The sequence below is a fragment of the Atractosteus spatula genome, chromosome 6 (assembly GCF_055471065.1).
Source record: "Atractosteus spatula isolate fAtrSpa1 chromosome 6, fAtrSpa1.hap1, whole genome shotgun sequence".
In the NCBI taxonomy this organism is placed as follows: Eukaryota; Metazoa; Chordata; class Actinopteri; order Semionotiformes; family Lepisosteidae; genus Atractosteus; species Atractosteus spatula.
In genome coordinates this window covers 7,525,236-7,546,229 of record NC_142711.1, presented here as the reverse complement: position 1 = coordinate 7,546,229, position 20,994 = coordinate 7,525,236, and the positions used below count along the sequence as shown (strand labels likewise).

The 20,994-nt window shown below is 39.5% G+C and overlaps 2 protein-coding genes and 1 non-coding gene across 3 annotated transcripts; all 3 read right to left on the bottom strand.

The window, feature by feature from the left end:
- Positions 1-1,343: 1,343 nt before the first annotated feature.
- Positions 1,344-10,289, bottom strand: c6h8orf89 (chromosome 6 C8orf89 homolog). The gene is made up of 7 exons (XM_088919258.1): positions 10,094-10,289; positions 8,404-8,449; positions 6,994-7,148; positions 4,673-4,808; positions 3,207-3,314; positions 2,816-2,871; positions 1,344-1,665 (listed from the first exon to the last, which is right to left on the bottom strand). The coding sequence occupies exons 1-7, from the start codon at positions 10,287-10,289 to the stop codon at positions 1,526-1,528; spliced, it is 837 nt and encodes a 278-aa protein (XP_088775384.1). The 3' UTR covers positions 1,344-1,525.
- Positions 10,290-13,412: 3,123 nt separating this feature from the next.
- On the bottom strand, positions 13,413-20,680 carry rpl7 (ribosomal protein L7). The gene is made up of 7 exons (XM_088919255.1): positions 20,623-20,680; positions 19,874-19,976; positions 19,109-19,275; positions 18,704-18,841; positions 17,314-17,423; positions 16,689-16,906; positions 13,413-13,477 (listed from the first exon to the last, which is right to left on the bottom strand). Exons 1-6 carry the CDS (start codon positions 20,634-20,636, stop codon positions 16,698-16,700), a joined length of 741 nt encoding a protein of 246 aa, XP_088775381.1. The 5' UTR covers positions 20,637-20,680; the 3' UTR covers positions 13,413-13,477; positions 16,689-16,697.
- LOC148831750 (small nucleolar SNORD12/SNORD106) lies at positions 18,921-19,013 on the bottom strand. The gene has a single exon (XR_016091290.1). It is a non-coding gene; the product is annotated as a small nucleolar SNORD12/SNORD106 (small nucleolar RNA).
- Positions 20,681-20,994: the final 314 nt, after the last annotated feature.

Below are 20,994 nucleotides of genomic sequence, written 5' to 3'. Positions count from 1 at the left end.
AGGCTGTGAAGTCAATGATATTGAACTGCTTTTATTTTTCTACCTCATTCTATGAATATAATACTTTCACAGGTCCAAGCAGTATACTGTATACTTCACTGATGGTGATGTCAGAAGCAGAGAGAACAAGTGAACCCACTAAAGAGGAATGTACTCAGAGCAGCTGACCAAGTTTCATTCACGAAAACCATGCTATTATATAAATACTCTTAAGACCACCGTGCTCTGGATTTTAGAAGGTTAGATATGTTGAAATCAGACAACACAATGAACTAATAGTAATAGTAGCCATGTCTTCTGCAGTGATTACCAATGTAATTGGTCAAAGTAATTTCAATACATGAGCAGGTCCAGTCTATGATCGTTTTCAAAGAACTGTGCAAATGCTATCTCTCTAGCTAGGTGGAAGAAAGTTGAAAGCAATATACAGTATGACTTTGAGAGGAACATCTGTTCTGTCTTATCAGGTCTTATTCAAGTGGTATAACCACTCTATAACCTATAGTTTACTGCTAAACCTATCATTTTATTTGTTGGATTTAATGTGATTTTAGAAGTGATTAACTAAAACAAAATACAGTATATACGAAAAGTTAGAAATGAGAGCAGGCCCATTTGACCAATCTAAGCCATTTGGTTGCTAATAGCTAATTGTTTCAAGGTATCTCATGAACAACATGGCTGGGTAATTTTTTCCAGACTCCAACAAACCTTTGCTTAAAAAAGTGTCTCCTATTCTCAGTTTTGAGTTGTGCTATATTTCCTATTTGTGTAATTTATAACTTGATAGCCCATATGTCTTGTAATGCAACAGAGAACATTTAGAAAAAAGTAACATTATTAAAGGGAAAGGTTTTTTTTAACATGGGCTACTGTCTTATTCAGTTTCAGACAGGTAAATCGTATAACGTGTGCAGACGTGGCCTCAGAATAAAACACAGTGATATCATCTGTAAAATATTCTGGATCTTTGTTTATTTTCCTGAAGTTATTTTTGCTTCCAAAGAAGAATAAGGTCACTAAATGTCTTAGAAGCAAAAATTAAAGCAATCACTGCTCATTTCAGTGATATGTAATCAGTTTGTAATAATCCTTTATTGTTCTTCTGTTTAGATTTTAGTGAGCCATGTCTGTCTGTCAATTCAGGGCAGAACATGGAACCACTGTAAAAAAAGGTTTCTTACAGAATGAGTGCATAGATGAAAATGTTTGCCTGACTCCCACTGTTTCAAGTTGTATTTCATGTTCCCTAGCTAAAACAACCTTTTTCATTTTACCGTAAAATAAAAAATTGAAAATAAAAAATGCATATAAAAATTGGGTAATGCTTCAGCCACAGTTCAGAGCCATTATTCGAAGCAAACACGTGTCAAAGGTGCTTTTAAAAATATAAAACTATGCTTCTACAAGGCACCAGTTTATTTTGCAGAAGAAGAAAAAAGTGAAAGGTTCAGTTTTGGCACTACATAAGTCAAGCTGCTTTCTTGCCTCTTGCTGGTTATATTCCTTTTCTGTTATGCTTTCCTTAGGATTCCTGTTTCTTGCCCTTCTTCAGCTTTTTAATTTTCTCCTGTCGCACAGTCTCACATTCCAGATAGGAGATTTCTGATAGCCTCTGAATGAAAGAAGTCGGGGCTCCAGGGACAGGATCGGCATAGACATGAGCTATGGAACAAGCACACGGACAGCCTTACCAAACAGAGCACACTATTTTTTTAAGGTGAAGGAACCTTAATAATTAATAAAGCAGGGGTCCCCATTCTCTTTAAAGCAACTAGTACACTGGTTCCCAGCCCTGGTCCTCTAGTAACACTGAGTCTTCTTGTTTTATGCTCCAGCCAAGCTCTTAGTCACAGGCTAATTGATTTCAATTTTCTTCACGTGGCATATTTAGAAATTTGCTTTCAGGTCTTAAAAGGTCAAACAGAATTTGTAATCTGTAACGACCGTATTCCATTCCGTGAGTTTCAGAATACTCCAAGTCAGTTGTTTTGCCTGACATGCAACCAAATTAACTTTTGCAGAAGGAAAAAACACTTTTTGTCGCCGTGCCTAAAAGTATAATTCCCACCTGCTCTGGGTATCTGAAATAGTGTCATTCCCACCTGTGGGCGTATCAAAGTAACACTGCACTAGTGCCCAAACAGCTGGACGACCCCTTAAACTGATCCAATAACAAGCTGATTCAGATCATTAATAGTTGAGATGGACTGAAAAGCTGGTGACACACCGGCCATCTAGATCTAAAACTGGGGACCCCTGAAATAAAGGAAGCACTCACAACTGTATGAAAGTATCTATTTGTGCTACAAAAGCATCTTTAATCCGCATGGATCCCCCATAATGAAAATAATGTCCTTTTCCAAAGGAATACACTCAATGACCTCTAATGCTTGAAAAGAGGGAAATTAATAGAAATTAAAAAATAGCAAGCAGTAAATAAAAACTCATCAGGGTGATCCTAAGATTGCCTTTCCTGTAGGTAAGGTCCATTACACTCTGTAGCTACAGAAACTAAACACAAACAACAGGGGGTGTGGAATAAGGGGAAGCACACATGCACACATAGCTTATTATCTGACTGTATGTCACTTTTGATTAATTAATTTGATTTCATTTCTGAAAATCAAGGTTGATGCAAAAATCTCATGGTTTACTTTTAGCTCCTAATGTCTTGTCAGGTCATCTCTTTGAACAACCTCCTTGAGGTTATGTTTACAAAACTGAGTTTTAAGCAAACTAAGGCCTTTTTTTTATAAAAACAATATTATAAATTATAAGAAATTACCTGAAGCTGCTAAACAATCTTACTTACATTTCTGGAGAGCACCAATTGTGAATAAACTGCAGGATCTATTACTTATTCTTGGCCTAAGAAAATTAAGATATTAAACATTTAGGGAAAAAATAATTGCAGACAATAACAGAACAGGTAATTGGGACTCATTTAAAACATGTAATTAGATATACACATACAGAATCAATGCTCAGCATGTCCTGTAAATGAATAATTATTTTACAGGATTGGTTACAATTAGATGTTACTCACACACAAAGAACTGCATCATGTTTAATTGCGTGTAGAATGTGAGTAAAATATATTCAATAATGAAAGCGAATTTAATCATATAATCATACAAATTAAACAAAATGCTTCAAGAAGTTTCTTTAAACACAGCATGTCCTTTAAAACTCAAGTACCATACCTGTTCATGCAGGTTTCTACAGACATGTTTTGCTGTTTGACAGCTGGAGAGGTAGTAGCTGGCAAGAAAACTTCTGGTACAGAAGGAAGATCACATCCTACATAGGAACTGAAATATGAGAATGGAATTTCTTCACTTCAGTCACAGCAGATGAGAAATACAATGGAATTTACAACCCAAAGATAAACAGATAATTTAAAAAATGTAGGACTCTCAGCTTTCAGAGGAAAATGGTACTTGTTTAGTAAATGGATTAATATCATTTTACTTCAATGTTCTGTTTTTAAAGGTATATTAAGTTAGTTAGTGAAGATAGTGAAATGAAAGACTGTATACCACTTTTTGTCTTATTCCATGACTGAAGATTGTGTTCTCTTAAACATCTTAAAACATGATTTGTCTTTTCTTGTTTAAAGTAATGAATATATAATACATTGCACACTCTGTTGTACAAGACAGGTTTCCCCACAAACATTTCTCTGTGCCTACAGATTCTGTGTGTGATGCATGAGAATATGCCAGTACAGAAACCTCAGCTTATCAGCTTCTTGTAGTAGCATGAACTGTCTTTTCAGCTCAAGGTGAGAACTTTTTTCAGGTGGCACTGTGGCATTATGGAGATGTTCTGAGGAAAATTATCATTATACAATGATCTAATACATTTGTAGTTCAGGTGGGTAGCTGCGTCAGCATGCGTAGGCTGCAAAGGAACAAGTAATAGGTTTATTCCATGCTGAAAAAAAGAAGAAAGAGAACACAACGTTTCGGCATGGAATAAACCTATTACTTGTTCAAGTAATAGGTTTATTCCATGCTGAAAAAAAGAAGAAAGAGAACACAACGTTTCGGCCGAAACGTTGTGTTCTCTTTCTTCTTTTTTTCAGCATGGAATAAACCTATTACTTGTTCCTAATACATTTGTAGGTGCATTTTAGTTGTTTTCCTTTAAATCGATCTGGTTGCCAAATTGATCTGGGTCAAATTACCCCTAAGTGACCAAGATAGTCTTTAACTTTGAACCCTTTCTTAGTGGTGATTGAAGCATTTGTTTAAAATGTAGTGTAAAAGCATTTTACTTTATTTGATTAAAAATATATTTAAAAGATATACCTCTTCTATAAAAATGTTAGCCTGATTTTCTTCACTGTGATAATCAATGAAGTACACTTATTGTATTTTTATTGTATTTGCAAAACTCAGCAATGTCTTAATCACAAACAGAAAATGTCCTCAACTGCTGTCTGGGTGTAGATCATTTCACATTCTAACTGCTTACCTATTCCCAAGAAAACAGGAAACGATTTTCTATGCGGCATTCTATAATTCCTTTGCCTCCAAAAGGATAATCTTATTTTTATTCTTGGAAAAAATCTTCATGTATCAAGGAAACACCAATCCAAAGGAGTAGAAGAAGAAAAATGTTTAAACAGCGTCCTGACAAGGAGCTACTCTACATTCCTGCTTACCTAGAGGCAAATGGCTTTGAAGGACCCTGGGAGAGCTCTTTGTGCAGGGAGAGCCTGTGGACAGGGCTGGACTTCTGAATCAGGAAGTCACGAGGGAGTGAAGGTGCAGAAGAGTTTGCTTTGGGTAATCTCTTTTCTGCAAACGAAAATGTTGGGAAAATAACATAAACCATACGTTTTACAATTTACATTTTCATTGTTTTTTCTATTCTACTCCATGATGTTTTAAGCCCTAGTGCAGATTCAAAATAACACTTGCATCCTAGTGTTAATCCAGTGTTAGTGCCAAAATAATACCAGGCTTTATATATTTAGCACTACTATTTTTTATAACAGGAGGAAGAAGGAATTGAAAAGTGTAATATTTATAATAATACACATATACAGTGCTATTCTGGACACTCCACTCAAACACTACTACTACTCTTACTCATCAGAGACCCTGGAGAATTAAAATTAACCCAGTAATACTTTTAAATAAATAATACTTAAACCTACATAGTGAGTGGGCACTCCACTTAAAGTGCTGTTATGGGCAATGGGACTACCACCACCAATGTGTATCCCCCACCTGGAGGATGCGACAGCAGCAGAAACCAAAGTCAGTGCCTCGGTTTTACGTGTCACCCGAACGATCGTGCCTTTTTTTATTGTATGATACCCCCCTCACTATACTGTGGCATTAGTACCCACACAGACAGCGGGGTGAGCGCCACCTACTGGTTCCATTAACAGCTACACATCCTTAGCTTTCCCAAGAGGTCTCCCATCCAGGTACTGGCCAGGCTCACACCTGCTGAGCTTCAGTGGGTTGTCAGTAGTGAAGTAAAAATGTGACTCCGCCAGGACTCAAACCCAGTACTGTTGAATCATTTACGCATCTAGAAGTCCAATGCACTATCCATTGTGCCACAGAGCCACAGAGTCACCTACAGTACATGGTTGATAACCATATTAAGTTGTCAGATATATTTATTATTTAATCTATTGCTTTAGTTTTAAGAGATTTTTAAGATCACTTTATTGGCCGTATACAATTTCTTGTATTAGGAATTTGTCTTTTTGCATACCCCAACTTGCTTTCCATGAAACACACAAACACACAGACAGGGAGAGAAGCTTGGGGTCAGAGCGCAGGGTCAGCCATTTATACAGCCCCCCTGGAGCAGTTGGGGTTAAGGGCCTTGCTCAGGGGCCCAACGGAGTAGGATTCCTCTGCCGGCTGCAGGATACAAACCGGCAACCCTCCAGCCACAGGCACAGATCCTGAGCCACAGAGCCACCGCACCACCCAGCTTTGTGCTACTTTTAAAATTCTTACATTAGTTTAAAGCAACAGCATTTATCTATTATAATCATTAGCTTTGACGTAACAAATTATGATGCAACATTAACTAAATAAATGGTGTGCAAAACTAAAGATAGGTAAAAAGGCAAACGTTTCCAATGCTCAAGTTCTCAGCGCAGACTTTCTGGGAAAGTGTAAAAAGTTATAGAGTGCCACCTGCTGGTGAACTTAAATGCTAACAGCCATTCTTCCACTTCTGTTCAAAGCGTTCAGTTTTATTTATTTTTTAAACTTCTATTTTTAACCATCCTCTCCAAAAAACTGTATTATACTTATACATGTATTTGTATGTAACACAGATCTATGTATTCTTCTGTTTTCTTCTGTGTTTTTAGCTTTTATGTGATTTGTAATGGGAACATATTACAACTGGACATCTACGACACTCTGTACTTTCCTATACTATCACACACAAAAGTTTTAAAGTGGAACTTACAAAATGTGTGTTCTTAAACATAGTGGAAACATAATGACAGGGTACATAAAGTCCTCCTATTTTGTACACAGCAGGTACAGTATTAAACAAAATGTCTAACCATCTACAAAGCTATTCATGCACATTTGCTGACTATATTTGGTTTGGTTTTACAGGATTAAGTCCAATCAGATATGACGCACACACAGAGCTACTTAATGTTTATAATGACCATATCTAGCTTTGAGTTAGTGGGAGGACACCTTAGGCTGCAGTCAGTTTGATACAGACATGGGCAAACCAATCTGTTTCTCTCGATGTGAAAATATAAGAAAATAACTTGAATAGATTCATATCCCCTTTATGTAGTGTAATTTCTAATACATGTTAAGATGGATCTAACCGATAGTCTGGCATGACTATGCTCTAGTTATACTAAAAGGAAATAAAAATTATTTTGCTGTTTTCACACACTAATTCCATGAAGTAAAATAACTATTGCATTACATTAATTCTAGTACAGTAAATATGAATGGCACACACAGTTCTGTTAGTTACCTTGGACATCATGCTTGAATTCCATCATGTCATTCCTCCACTTCTTGTGAAACAGAGAAGGTCTTTCAGATAATTCCATGTCAGAGCATCTGGATTCAAAGCCACTTGTAGTCACTTTCTGGTAATCTCTCAGTACCAATGAAGAAAACTTGGACCTATAGCACAGAAATAAATAATAAACTGAACATGAAAATTAAAATAGTATTTTCTTTAAAAAGATCCATTTAATCATTGAGCTTGAATTACTAGTGGGGTAGCACTGCGGCCAGTGTTTTATCACAGGAATCTTTACTGGTTATTAATAACACAATAATAATATCTTTAATTTATAAAGCTCCTTTCCAAACCCAACGTTATAAAGAACAAAATAACAAAAAAGTACAATAAAAAGTAAAAGAAAAAAAAAACAAGAGCATAAAGGTTCATACAGAGAGAATGTAGGGCTATCAGACATAGGTCTCCTGATAAAAAGGTGAGTTTTTAGTTTGGATTTGAAGGGATGGAAGAATTTCTCTCTTGCAGAGTCTGAGGAAGGGCATTCCATAACAAAGGAGCAGTGGGAGAAAAGGCACGACACCAAAGGCAGAGATTTAGTCCCGGATACGTCTCAGTCTCAGCTGAACTGAACCTATGGGAGGGAGCGTAAACGTGGAGGTGTTCAGAGATGTATGATGGAACCAGTTTTTTTAAAGCCTTAAAAGTCAGTAATAAGATCTTGTATTGAATACATGATTTCATAGGCAACCAATCGACAGACTTCAGTGGGGGAGTGATATACTGCCAAAGTCTGGTCCGAGTTAGTACTCTAGCTGCAGCGTTTTGGACAAATTGCAACACACAGGGGGAGAGTGTTAGGGAGCACAGAGTAAAGAGCGAAAGAGCGATAGAGCTGTGTTTACTAATCAGCCATCATGCTCTTCCTCTCGTTTCATTGCAACACGTGGTGCCAACTGTACTTTCTTAAAGCAAGAAAAATGATGGAAGTTTAGAAAACTGCAGGTTGCCACAGGAATGCCTAATGCTCCGAAAATTAGGAATAGATTTCTACAGCCAGTTTCAGGGAGATGTTTTGTTTGCTGAGCAACCAATGTGTGCTGCACGCAAGAACATGGATTTACATCCTGCGCCCCGAGTACATACTGTTTACAAAAAACTGTAGAAGAATAAAGAAGATGTATGATGTATACTTAAAACAAAAAGAGAAAAATGTAAAAGATTTGAGCACAAACACGAGTACATGACATCATCCCAAGAGCGAAAAGAACAAAATGGCAATGCTCTGGACAAACTACTGAGTGATGGACCGTTGCTGGACTAAAAAATTACTTAACTGCACTGCAAAAAACAAAAACATTCAAGCAAGAGCAAGATCTCGAAGGACAGATGAAATCACCTGAACTCCATGCTTACCCTTCTATGATACATTTGGCCTCTGGGTCCCTTATGTCCTTTAATCCTTAAAAGGAAACAAAAGTCTCTTTGAAGGTTTATTTAAGAATACAAAATACACATTCAGCGTGTCTAATAGTGACTATTATTTTTTACTGTGTGGCTGATATGCTTTCCCGTTCTTGACGACTTTATCCAATGATCCAGTCTTCCCCTCAATCAATTCTGTTCGTTCACACTTCGTGTTCTGTGAGATCCAGTCCAGTGTTCTTAAACGCTTTTGTATAATGATATTAACATATTAACAATCATATCATCGGATATACATTGATCCCCCGTTAAACGAGCACTTTACTAAAGAGTACTCGCTTAAACGAGCCGTGCGTATATATGCCTATTTTTCTTATACGAAGATAACATCCCTCATAAAAACGAACTCCAAGTGGCTGATGTTGTCTTATTTTGAATATATAATTTATAAAAAAGAGTATTCATTCACGAATTGTGATATTTTATACAATGAATTGTTTTACTTTGATAATACGCAGTATGCACAGTATGGATATCACCAGTTAGATGCTCTTATTTTCAGGTACGGGTTTTATTGTGTACTGACTGCCCAATATTTATTTACTAACATAATGTAACGCAACGGGGGCTCTGGCGGGCGCCCTTGCCGCATCAGGTCGGCCCCACACTGTCCGGGGCTCGCACCCGGGACTTCCGCGTCTCTCTGCAGCGACCCAGCCCCGTGAGCTAAAGAGAGATCTCTATCCAGCCCAGTAGCTGTAGTCCTGCTATCATAGGGAAGGGCGGTGACGTCACCTGCTCTGGTACGCCGGCTCTTACACAGTACCTGACGGCCGTAAGCGTTACAATAATATTTTTTTGTTTAGCAAGACATTTCGATTAGTTTATGTCATATTTATTGTTCTTGCGCACTATAGGGATCATGGACATTTTAATTTCTCGACATAACTAATTCATAACACACTTCCAACATAACAGGTTGCATAAAAAGAAGTGTGGGTAAATTCTGCTTGAGGGAACATACATAGCAATTTTTTTTCATGCTGTCAAACTATTCAAATACACCATAAAAGTACCTGAACTCAACATCTCCCGTTACAGTACGTGTACTTGAAATGAAACGGAGACTTTTACATGTATTTAACGGGAATTTAAAGTTGCTTTTTTTCGCCTACAAGCAGAAATACTGGAGCTCGTTTGGCGAGGAATGAGTCTACAACATACACAGTATATATTTCTTGTTAATATGGTGTATATGATTCCGTGTAGCTATCTTTACAGTGTGTAAACATTCTTTATATTACCTTTTACATATTACATTTTTGATCGATTTCTGTCAAAAGCAAACCTGCCACCCGCTGTTGCAGAAGAAAACGTTACTTAAGCTTCATCTTCTTCATTGCTGTCCAGTCTGAAGATCCTCATTAACCTATGGTACACGTCTGAATCCTGAAAACTGTGCATTACCAAGCGACAAATAACGATACAAAGCATGGAACACGAAACAGAAGAACAGAATGAAATACAAAATAACAACAGAATGACATCTCCAGCGAACCGAGAGACACGGGGGGGGGGACCGAGGTGCTAAGCACTTTGACAGGTTATTTTCTTATCCGAGGATGTGACCCATCGATATGAGGGTATATACACTGTTACCAGCCTCGCTGCGCAAACTTACTGCCCTGCAGGTGCGGAGACGGCGCCCCGCCGTGTTTCCTCCGCGGCGCAAGGGCGCCGGGCTTCCCCGCGGCCAGGCTCAGGTTAGCCTGCTGAATGTGCTGGCCGAGCGCCCCCAGCCCCTCCAGCAGCTGCAGGCTGGACGGGCTGCGGTCTCGCAGGTCGCTGGCCGCGGCTATCGTCACCAGCTTCGGCATCGCCATCGCGCACAGGAGCCGACAAGCCCGTGCAAGAGGCGGGTTTCATGCCCCACGCTTATCCTTCATAACTCCGGTCGTCCGTTTTTCGATGCACCACTGCACTTCATCATCTGTTGCGCGTGAAATGTTCTCGTTGGCAGACGTATCGGCTTGTTTCCACCGGCGGTGGCTATACTTATTTATCTTTATATTGACAGCCTTTAAACCGGGCTGTCAACCGTACCTGCCGCCGGCGGCGAACACTAACCCACGCTCTCACAGGCAGACATTAGTGTTGCTAAGCAACAACCAACAGGAAGTCAGGAGTGGGAGATCAGCCCCTAGGCGCATGCGTGACGTGACTTATTTGGTGTGGGTATTCCCTGTGTACCGGGTTATGAAAGCTCATAAAATCCAGAGAAAACCAGCAGTTTTTCTGACTCTTTTTCAAGCCGTAGTAGGTATAGGATATTAACAGAGAATTTTTCAAGTTAAATTTGTATTCGGGTTATTAATTTAATTGATTGTGTAATCAGTTACTCAGAAACATGCAGGGACGTGCCCAGCACCTTGTTTGTGTTCTGCGTTGGAGGTTTATTCTAAGTCGAGCCATCCTTCATATTTTAAAATTTAAATGACCTTTTAGCTGACTGGAATTGGAAAATACGCAGTTCACATTTTTGCGTCAAAAATGTATCGCCCATTGCAGGGCACTAAACACATTTTGAAATCCACTATCCACGAATATAAATAATGTGCTCTGATCACTGCGTACACGTGGAATAAAAAAATGGTTACAATAGTCTTCAAACAGTGGATATGATTTTACGTTGCTCCAGCTGAATCTTGTATCTCCAGTTCGGTGTAATTTGGAGTGCATATACGTTGAGATGCATTTGCTGTGACTGCAACTTGCAACTTTAATCGTTTAAAAAAGTTGCAGCTTTAAGATTAAAATGGCAGATGGAGATAACATAAATTTAGAAGACATTTGGTCCTTTCATTTCTTACGATGAACAGTTGGAGGTGCTAGTTCCAAAGTTAAATTAAAATAAGAAGGACCTATCAGTTCATTTCCAAACAGGATAGTCCTGCTGTCTCTAAAGCGTTGCTGTGGTTAAATTGAATTATGAATAAACACGTGAAATTTCCAAATACTTTTTAGTCATATGTGAAATAATGCCAGTACTGCCAATAAGTGTAGCAAAAAGCAATTTAGTCATTATTTTTCACCCATCATACATTTTACTGCAGTACCATGACATCAAAAACCTCATCTAACACGGGATCCACCTTTGATCTTATTTTAGTTGGCGATTTAATAAACCGGGGATTGCAAATATCTTTTCTTTAGAGTGCTAGGACTTGAAACAAAAACCCGCTTTTATTACACTGTTTTGTTGCCCATAAATATACATTAAAACTGTTGAGAAGGCAGGAAAGGTTAAATACAAAGTTAATTTCTGCTTCAGTGGATAATGCTTGCCAAGTCCAGCGCAGATATTTGTCCCTCCAGTGTCATCATAACTATCCTAGTGAAGCTGAGGTTTTCTGGGGCTGGCATTTGGGTTGCTGATGGCCTGAGCAATTCATTTTCACAGCTGTTACACATAATTGCTTACACTTATATAATGCTTTTCTGGACACTCCACTCAAAGCACTTTACAGGTAATGGGAAACCCCTCCACCACCAATGTGCAGCCCCACCTGGATCCACATCATCAACACCCTTTTGCATGCCAACTGACAACACTAGTATGCAATTCGCTTGGAGACATTGGGAAACAGCAGCAAGGGAAGGTGGCTTTTGACAATATGTATAGTCTCTTTACCAAGCTTAAATCATCCACTTGTAGAGCGTTTTTCCCCACCAGAGGAAACGTTCAAAATGCAAGAGAGAACGTGAACAGAGAAGCAAACTGATGATCTGGACAATGAAGAGATGTGTAACCTGAGCCATCACCACACTTGTCTGGACGATACACCAGCGTGCAAGCAGCACAGCAGAGGCCGATTAGACCTCTGCTTGTGTCCCGGTGGAATTGAGCTTGCAGTCGTAGACCAAGTCCTCCTGAGCCAGTAGATCATTAAGTTTTGCTCCATTGCCTCACTGGAATTACCAATAGCTCTTCTCCTATTTGCATGTGTAATTAAAACACCAACGGACATTGTAGAGGGATTGCTCTGAAAATCCCCTGCAGCCTAGCTCAATGGGCAAATACCTAGCCGTCCAGCCATACCTGGAAATCAACCAATCCCTGGCACTTTGTCCTCCTAAAGCAATGTTCCCCAGGGACTGACAGCTCAAACATACCTAGCTGCATCGCTGTCTCAGAGACAAGTACAATGCCTGCTCTTGGATTTATTACCTTTGAACTGGGAGAACTGCAAACACCTTGCCAAATCTCCTGCTACCTGCCACTCCTTCACTGTTGCGAGGAGACCTTATCTCCTTTGCCTTAATGTAAGACAGCTCTAACAAAAGCAACAGCTTGTGTGGCAGAAAGTAAATGTTAGCCATCATCAAGAGTTTCTCATGAACAAAAAAACATATGGTTCAATGTAGAAAATGAAGACACTCAATGAGCAGATACCACATCTCTAAGATTACTAAATGCTTGTGCCTCTATTTCCTGGTTTAGGAGGAGGACTTATTGAGCATTGCGTGTAGTGATTGGGTACCAAGAAGAATTTGAAATTAAGCTTCATGCACAATTACTTAGAAGGACTGAAACAGTTTCCCCTGTCTTAATTCTTCATGTTTTGGTGCAAAAGCCTCTTAATATTTGTGGTCCCACTGCATTTTTCTACTTTGTATTTAGCTCACTAAAACTCACATGAATAAAGCGATACATTCAGGTTACATCTCCATTTCATATTGCACACTACTCCAATTCATGCCTTCAAACCCTTTATAATATTGAATCCACAATCAAAAAATTATTTAAATCCACAAGGTGGAGCTCTGGCTTCAAATTGCTGGTTTGTACATTAACAAAGATGAGATCATATATTGAACACAAATGGTGCCATCACTCGATTTTCACTAGTTGAATAGGTTTTTCAGTTTTATCTACTCAACTATTGCTTGTGATTTGTTCTCAAAAACATGGACATGTCACAAATGAATCCACCCCAGACTTACAATTTTTTTAAATTTTATTATACAGAATGATGGTTTAGGTAGAGAACAATCTGTGGAATACCTGAAAAAGAAAAAAAAACATTAGTAATTGTTAATTTAACAAATAGTAAACAACACTGCTGTCATGTTATCACCTCATAGGCTAGCAAATTTTGGCCTGTTCTGCACGTGGAAGGGAGAACCCCCTGTAGAAAATCAGGCTGGGTGCAGCACTGGACCATACTTTCTAAAACCTCTGTCCCAGTTTAACAAGTAATACTGCTTAAGGAGCAGTTATCCTTCAGATAACGTGAAATTAAAATGGACTACTCTGGCATTAATGGTCACACAGCACTTGGAAAGAGAAGTTGTGTTCTGGCTAAATTCCACTTTGGCCTTATCCCACCTGGCAAATCCTCTTTTCCACTTTATGGTAAGTTAAGGGCTGCCATGCTTCACACAAGTGCTTTGGAATTCCTTGGAATGAGAAGTACTACAGGCACTCAAATTTTAATTATATTGGGGGAAAAAACTGACTTTTAAACATTTTATCTTCAAAATATACAATTATTAAAACCATTCAGGCTGATATACATCACACCGTCCTTGCCAGAGGAATTAGTACCTGGAATATCAGGATCATTTACATTATTCCAATTCACCTTATTTCTTGATCAATATTAGCATATTGTTTTTAATCAGCAAAAAATTAGTCTAAAGACTATTAAAGAAAGTATAATCCTGATGAGCCCCTGGTGAGTAAAAAAACACCAACTAAATCCGTCAACCTCATTACTCAACACAACCTAGGTTTCATGATAAAGGACTTTTGTCATTTTTAAAAATATTTTCAAGGCAACATTTAATTCTCTTTAAATGCATGTCAATCATTATTAAAAATACATAAACAATGTTGTGAGGAACAACAGTTTCAATTTTATATCCTGAATCCACAGAATTTGAGTCACAATACTTTGTCCAGAACAACAAAGGACAAATACCAAAAATCAAGTCAATCTTAGGAGGTCATTCCTCCACCCACACGTCACTAAGCCTTCACACGGACACCCCCCCGTCTACTCTTGACTCACACCAGTGCTTGGGAGAATACAAGCATGTTGAGAATTAAAAAAAAACACTGCGAGGAAAGGACCACTTAACATGCCAGAGCTGAAACTCCAGTTACAGATGCCAGAAAGACCAGCACAAATTAAGCACTGCTAACAGATTACATGTTTAAATTTCATGAAGAGGCGACCATTTTTTGTCCTTCACCGACCTTCACCGTATGACAGAAACTAAGTACCGTTTAATTTTGTAAAACAAAACAAGGACATGCTGACATTCCATACTGAAATCCTGGCAAAACAAATAATGTACATTGTTTCATAGCAGCCTTGCATGAAGGCTACAAGTATAACTACAAAAACCACACAACACACAATCCAGTTCCTATTGATGCTCCCTCCCTCTAGTGTAAATCATTGATAATCCTACAGAAATGGACTCCAAGGACAAAAACATAACACTTTCTTTAGAAATTCTATTTGAATAAGCTACTGATATAGTGGATCAATGTGCTTATTTCTTAACTTCATAATCTGAGCATTAATAGAAAAATGAGCATTTCATTTTAATACTATTGGCCACATTACTGATTAAAGCTGTACAGTAAGAAACTATACTGCACTTACAGTATAATGCCTCAAGTTTAACTAAATACATAAATTACAAACAAGTTACATATGAGAGAACACCCTTCAGTGCATCAAGCCTATTGGACAGCTAACTGATCCGAGAATCTCATCCAACTGTTTCTTGGAAGAAGCCAAGGTTTCAGCCTCAATAACATGGGTGAGAAGTCCTTTCCTTATGCACGCAATCCTCTGTGTAAAGACATGCCAACCTTTCTTCCACATAAGCATGGTTACATCACCAGTGACCTGTTTCACTATTAATATTCTGCACTTTAAATGTCATCTCCCAGGTGTCTGCCCAGTCTTCAATTCTAACTAAAGCCCTTTAGATTTCATTTACTGTCTCTACAGTGGTCAATAATTCCCCCGTTTTGGTACTTATTAGTTTAACGACAACCTCTAATAATTTACAAACTATACCAGAATCTAGATAGCCGACAAATTAGGAAGAGCAGTATTTAGTCTCAGTACAGAACCCCATGGTACTCCACTAGATAAACTGCCCCAACTGAAAGGCATTCACCCCCTATTTGTTGTTTTCTAGGAACCAATATGTATTCTTTTATTAAGCTATCAGATGTCTTCCAAAAATCTGAATACACTGTACCTATATTGTGTCAATTACTGTTGCTCATTAAAACAACTTTAACAAGTCAACCAAGACTGCCCATACCCTAGTGTCTAATTTCCATATAGGTGAACCTATAGCTAACTTTTAGTTTCCATAACCTTATACGTAATCGGGATTAGACTTAATACATAAATTACCTGGTTCTTATGGACAGGCACTACATAAGCATTCTTTCAGTCAGTGGATACTATCCGTGTCTTGAGTGACTATTGGAAGAGTTGGCTTCCAAAAAACATTTTCTTAAGTCAATGGTTCACGATTTCGGTCCCAGTGACCCACACACCTGTTGGTCTTGGTTCCAGCTGAGCCCTCAGTTACACAATCAAACCCTTCACTGACATAAGATTAATGTGAACCATTTGTTCCCATCTCTTCAACATATTGGAGCTTCAACAGACGTATCTTTTAGTGAAATAAAAATCCTTAACTTTGTGACTAGAAACAAAATGCAAATAGGAAAATGAAGTAACATCTTGGATCCATTAAGGCTTCAATGACCTAATTAAGGTGAAATGGAATGAAAACCAGCAGGTGTGTGGTTCACAAGGGTTGGAAACCACTGCATTAAGTAAAACTGGAGACCATCAGGCCCTGGGGATTTATTCAATCTCATGTGCGTCTCGACCCTAGATCCGTCTGCCTCTTTTACATTTAATGCAGAATGGGGTCCTGCCGCCTGAGGAGTGCTGCTGATGTAGTATCAGACCAGGCAAGCAACGACCACACAGGGTCCTGGCTGTTGCCCGGCACTGCCAGTTACACAAGTAAAGCAATGCAAAACGAAAAACAGGGCACGCAGATCGTGACACCCACAGCCCAAGCAAAAACGTTTTAATGTCAGGAACTGCCGATGCATTGGAAGGACCGGGACGATTCTGTGCACAAGAGTAACCTACGTAGTTCGACGCCTTTAAATCACAAGTGCCAGTTTAAGATGTTTTCCAGCGATCAGCCACACGCCTCACCGTGCACGTTCAGTTCATCCTGCGAATGAGCCTGTTGATCTGGTCCTCTCGGTTGCCAGCATCGCCGCCCTCCACGAAGTGCGTGGTCTTCTTGTTCATTCCCCCGCGGGGAGAAGACAGCTTGAAGGGCCACAGGAAGTTGTTTGCAGCCTTGAAGTTCTTCCCAACCGTGTAGATCTCATGGATTAGGTCTTCAACGCAGATGATACCATACTGGCCTAAAAGATGTCAGAAGAAATGTAAAGGCTTTGTTCTACGGAGAGCTGTTGGAACAGCTCTATTACCTGAGCCTCAAATGCTAATGCACGATTTACATATTGTATGAGGTGAATAAAAACTTTACAGCACAGTGCTACATCCAGAATTAAGGGTGATTCTCATTATTATAGAGTATTTGCATATTTTGTAAACTGTATGTAGCTAAGAGGCCAAACCTCTCAACTCACAAAACCCAGACCCTTTGTTTCACAGAATAATTTTAGTTAATCCAAATGTCAGTTTTACTGCAGGCCTGTCGTTTTTTTTCATTTCTCTACAAAATATTCACTAAATCAACCCTTGCAGTAAAACACTCAAACCAACTGACCACTACTGGAGTGCATGATGGTCTGAGCGATATACCCACCCAGGCTCTTCTCAATAAGGGCGTTGTCAGTAAGGGCAATGCGCTGCTTCCTGATCTTCCCGTAGCCACGCTTGTAGACCAGCTCAGTCACAGACTTCAGATTGGGATACCTTAAATGACGAGACTGCATCAGACCGCAAAACCCCTCTGTAAAGTTACCAAGGGGTTTAATTGTGTACATAAAACCAAAATGATCTTAACAGAAGAGACTTCTATTTTCCCCAAATATTAAAAACCTGTATCCAAGGTCTTAGGTCTTCCCCGAGTTTAAGCATCTGGCTGGGAGGCCTGTACCATGTACTTAAAACTGTAAATAAGTGACCCCTAGTCCCTGTTGCTAAATTAATTTTCCTACTATTTTCAAGTTGTGAGACTGTTGGTTGTTTTGCTTCTTGATGTGAAATAGATCTGGGTGTTAACTATCTATATTCCTTTGGGTCACATATACTCAAATCCAATATCTTCTGTCATATAATGAAGAGATTAAGCTCCCAGTAATGACTATAACTCAATTTGAGCTAGGTGACAAATATAGCACATGACATCTAAAGGTGCCGTTGCTTCTAGCTTGCTTGTTAAATATCACTGTATCCTCCTTCATGCCACACATACTTCAGTTTGTTCTGCTAGGTCACTGTTAAAGACCATACAACAATGACTGAAATTTTATGAAAATATAAATTTAATTTTTTTTTGACTGCTAGTGTCAGTTTCGAGCAAGTTATTTACGGCTGACACCTGCCTTTCAATTTAAATTTCTACAATATTCTGCATTTTTTCTCCAATACACATCTACTCCCAATGATACATAACCGTTTCCTGCTATTAGTTAATAGACAAAGCTAGCATACATTCAGGGCTCACTGCCTCAAGCTGAACAAATCAAATAGACAATTTCATCCTTGTCTCTTTCACCTGACACGCATGGCCAATCACTGTTTAATGTTAGCTGTTCTTGGAGATGTAAATGCCTTCAGAACTGCTGCTTTACAAGCTATATCACAGTAGTAGGTCCCCTTCACTAACATTAATGAATATACCCCTTAATGTTATATATACACATAACATTTAGGAATATACCCCACTGAAAAACAGCAAATGGCTCTGCAGTGCCAAAGACCATTAAGATTCCCCCATTTTTAATTTTTTCTTCAAACCAGATAAGTCAATTGGTTTGGAGAAGACCCATCTCTACAGCAATTCAAGCAAAGCAGCTTGCTTGCATTCAAGGGTACGACAGCAGTGTTCCAACCAAGATTTGAACCCTCATCCGCAACGTAGCACTGTTGCCACACAAAAGATAGACTCCTAGCAAAAGCCAAGAGCATCATTTTTCCACAAGCCAGTCTCCAATCGGGAAGCAAACCACCTACGTCTCTGCAGGCCTTACCCCCATGCGATGTAGGGCTCTGCAATCCTCAGCATGTTGATGGAGGCCTTGTTCAGCTTCACAAACACGCCGTTGAAAATCTGACGAAGTCGGAGAAGCTGAAGCACCTTTCGCACCTTGGGGCTGACACCGTTGATGCTACAAGTCGGCAGAAGTAAAAAAAAAAAACACTTAACAAACCTCTGCTTTGGGACTTAAACAAAACATCTGTTCTGCAAGCGTGGTTTCAGAAATGATTGGCTTAAAGTCAGAACTGCTTCACCATGGTCGATAAGATGGGGAAAAAAGTCATAACATCATTAACCACAGCTTTACGAACATTATACTTTTTCAACGTTGATTTTCAACGCCCACATTCTCAGAGTCCTTTTCCATGTTTAAGCTCCATTTCGCCCACTGCCTTACCCTCTGATCCTGATGACGAAGGCTAGTTTGGGCTCAGCAGGGACGTAGAAGTTTCCAACCTTGCGGGCCATCCTAGCCATTCGAATCTCATTCCTGTACATCTTCCTGTACTCCCTGTGGTAGAACTCGGCCCTGCTGTAGATGAGGCTGCGGGACTGCCGCCGAAGCTTTGAAAGACAAGTTAAGGGGCGAGTAAGGCAGACATTCTCCACTGGAAAAGCGATGGCCGGCATCGCTGCAACACGTATAAAAAGGGGCATCTTGAAACGTCCAGACGCCTTCACCTTGAGACAGAGGTCCCCAATCCTGGTCCTGGTGACCCACACACCTGTCGATTTTTGCTCCAGCTGAGCCCCCGGTTAACACAAACCTGTCAACCCTTCTTAAACATGCCGGAGTGTCAACCACATTACTTGTCAAGAGAAACAAAATACTGAACTTGTGACGAGAACCTAAATGCTAATATTCCACTGAAGCCACTTCTTAGATCCATTAAGGCTTCAACTATCCAAGAAGGAACGAAACCCGTCAGGACCTGGATTGGGAAGCCCCAGTCTAAAAGACTGCGAGACTAACAGAAACTAACATGCAATTCGACCCATTACAAAACCCTGGGCACAAACGAAACACTATTCAAACACTGTAACATCAGACTGTTTCATGTTTATTTAGGTACACATTGCGATGCTTATTTGGAGCAAATACAGTACAAGCTCAATTCCTAACGAAAGTTAAAAACAAACACGTTTTCAAAACGGCACTTACGGTCTTCTCAGCCTGCAACTTCTTCAGGCGGTGAGCCTTCATAGCAGCGAAAGCCTTTCGCCTTTTCAGGAGGCTTTCAGGGACCGATGGTACCTTCTTCCCTCTAAAATAAGAAAATCAAGTTACAGTGTGCACTACCCCGTACTTCTGCACAGAGAACAACTCTCTCGCACGCTTCAGAAACAGCACTCGATATTTCCACGACTCTTCTCCGATTTTAGCCTTGTGGACAGAGTCAAAATCCACATACACGCGAGAACTTTAAGAGACTCCATTTAACGCAGCGTTTCAAACGCTACTCAAGCGGAATCGCTGCGTTAGAGCCGTGTTACAGAGGTAACCTGCTAGGGGAACACAAGTCAACTTAAGACAACGCTTCTCATAAACCGGGCCTACCTCGCATCCTGGTAACATTATGAGACACGTAAGCACATAAAAATGATTTTCAGGAAAATAAAATGCTCCTTGAAAACTCCCTGGTAGACAGATGCAATTAAACTAAAAAAAACTTCCCAAGTATTATTTCTGCTTTGTCCGTACACGCACCCATACGTTAATAATACACATGGTTATTTGAAACGACCGTTCGTTAAGTGGACATTCTGTTATACAAAAACCCCAATCTTTAATACCATGCTCAAGTGAAACTTAGGGGTTTTATTTGTAAATTTCAAAGGGATATATAATTGGATGAGTATTGGTTTAGTGGATGTGAGCAGATTACAACCGGAGAATAAATTCCCACTTACTCTTCACCCGCCATTGTCGCCACCGTAAAAGAGGGAGGTACGCATGCGCAGTGCGGACTTAAAGCCGGGGTCCGGAAGACCACAGAGGAAGTGGTAGCTGGCTGCGTAAGTGCCTCAGTGATTTATTTTTCTTACAATTTAAAAACGATTGTAGGGCGTTTAAAATGTCCCCCCTTTTAAAAAAAGAACTAAAATGATCAAAACTGTGCCCTAAGTGTGTGTTTTTTAATGGTCGATAATGCATTTAGTGGCACAGCGCATGCGCGGTCTGGACATGAGGCTCTGGGATTCCCAAATCGTAGCGACTTTTTAACTGCCTGAATACTTTTTTTTTTAAGGGCCGCTAATTCAACAAAATCTAATAGTGATTTC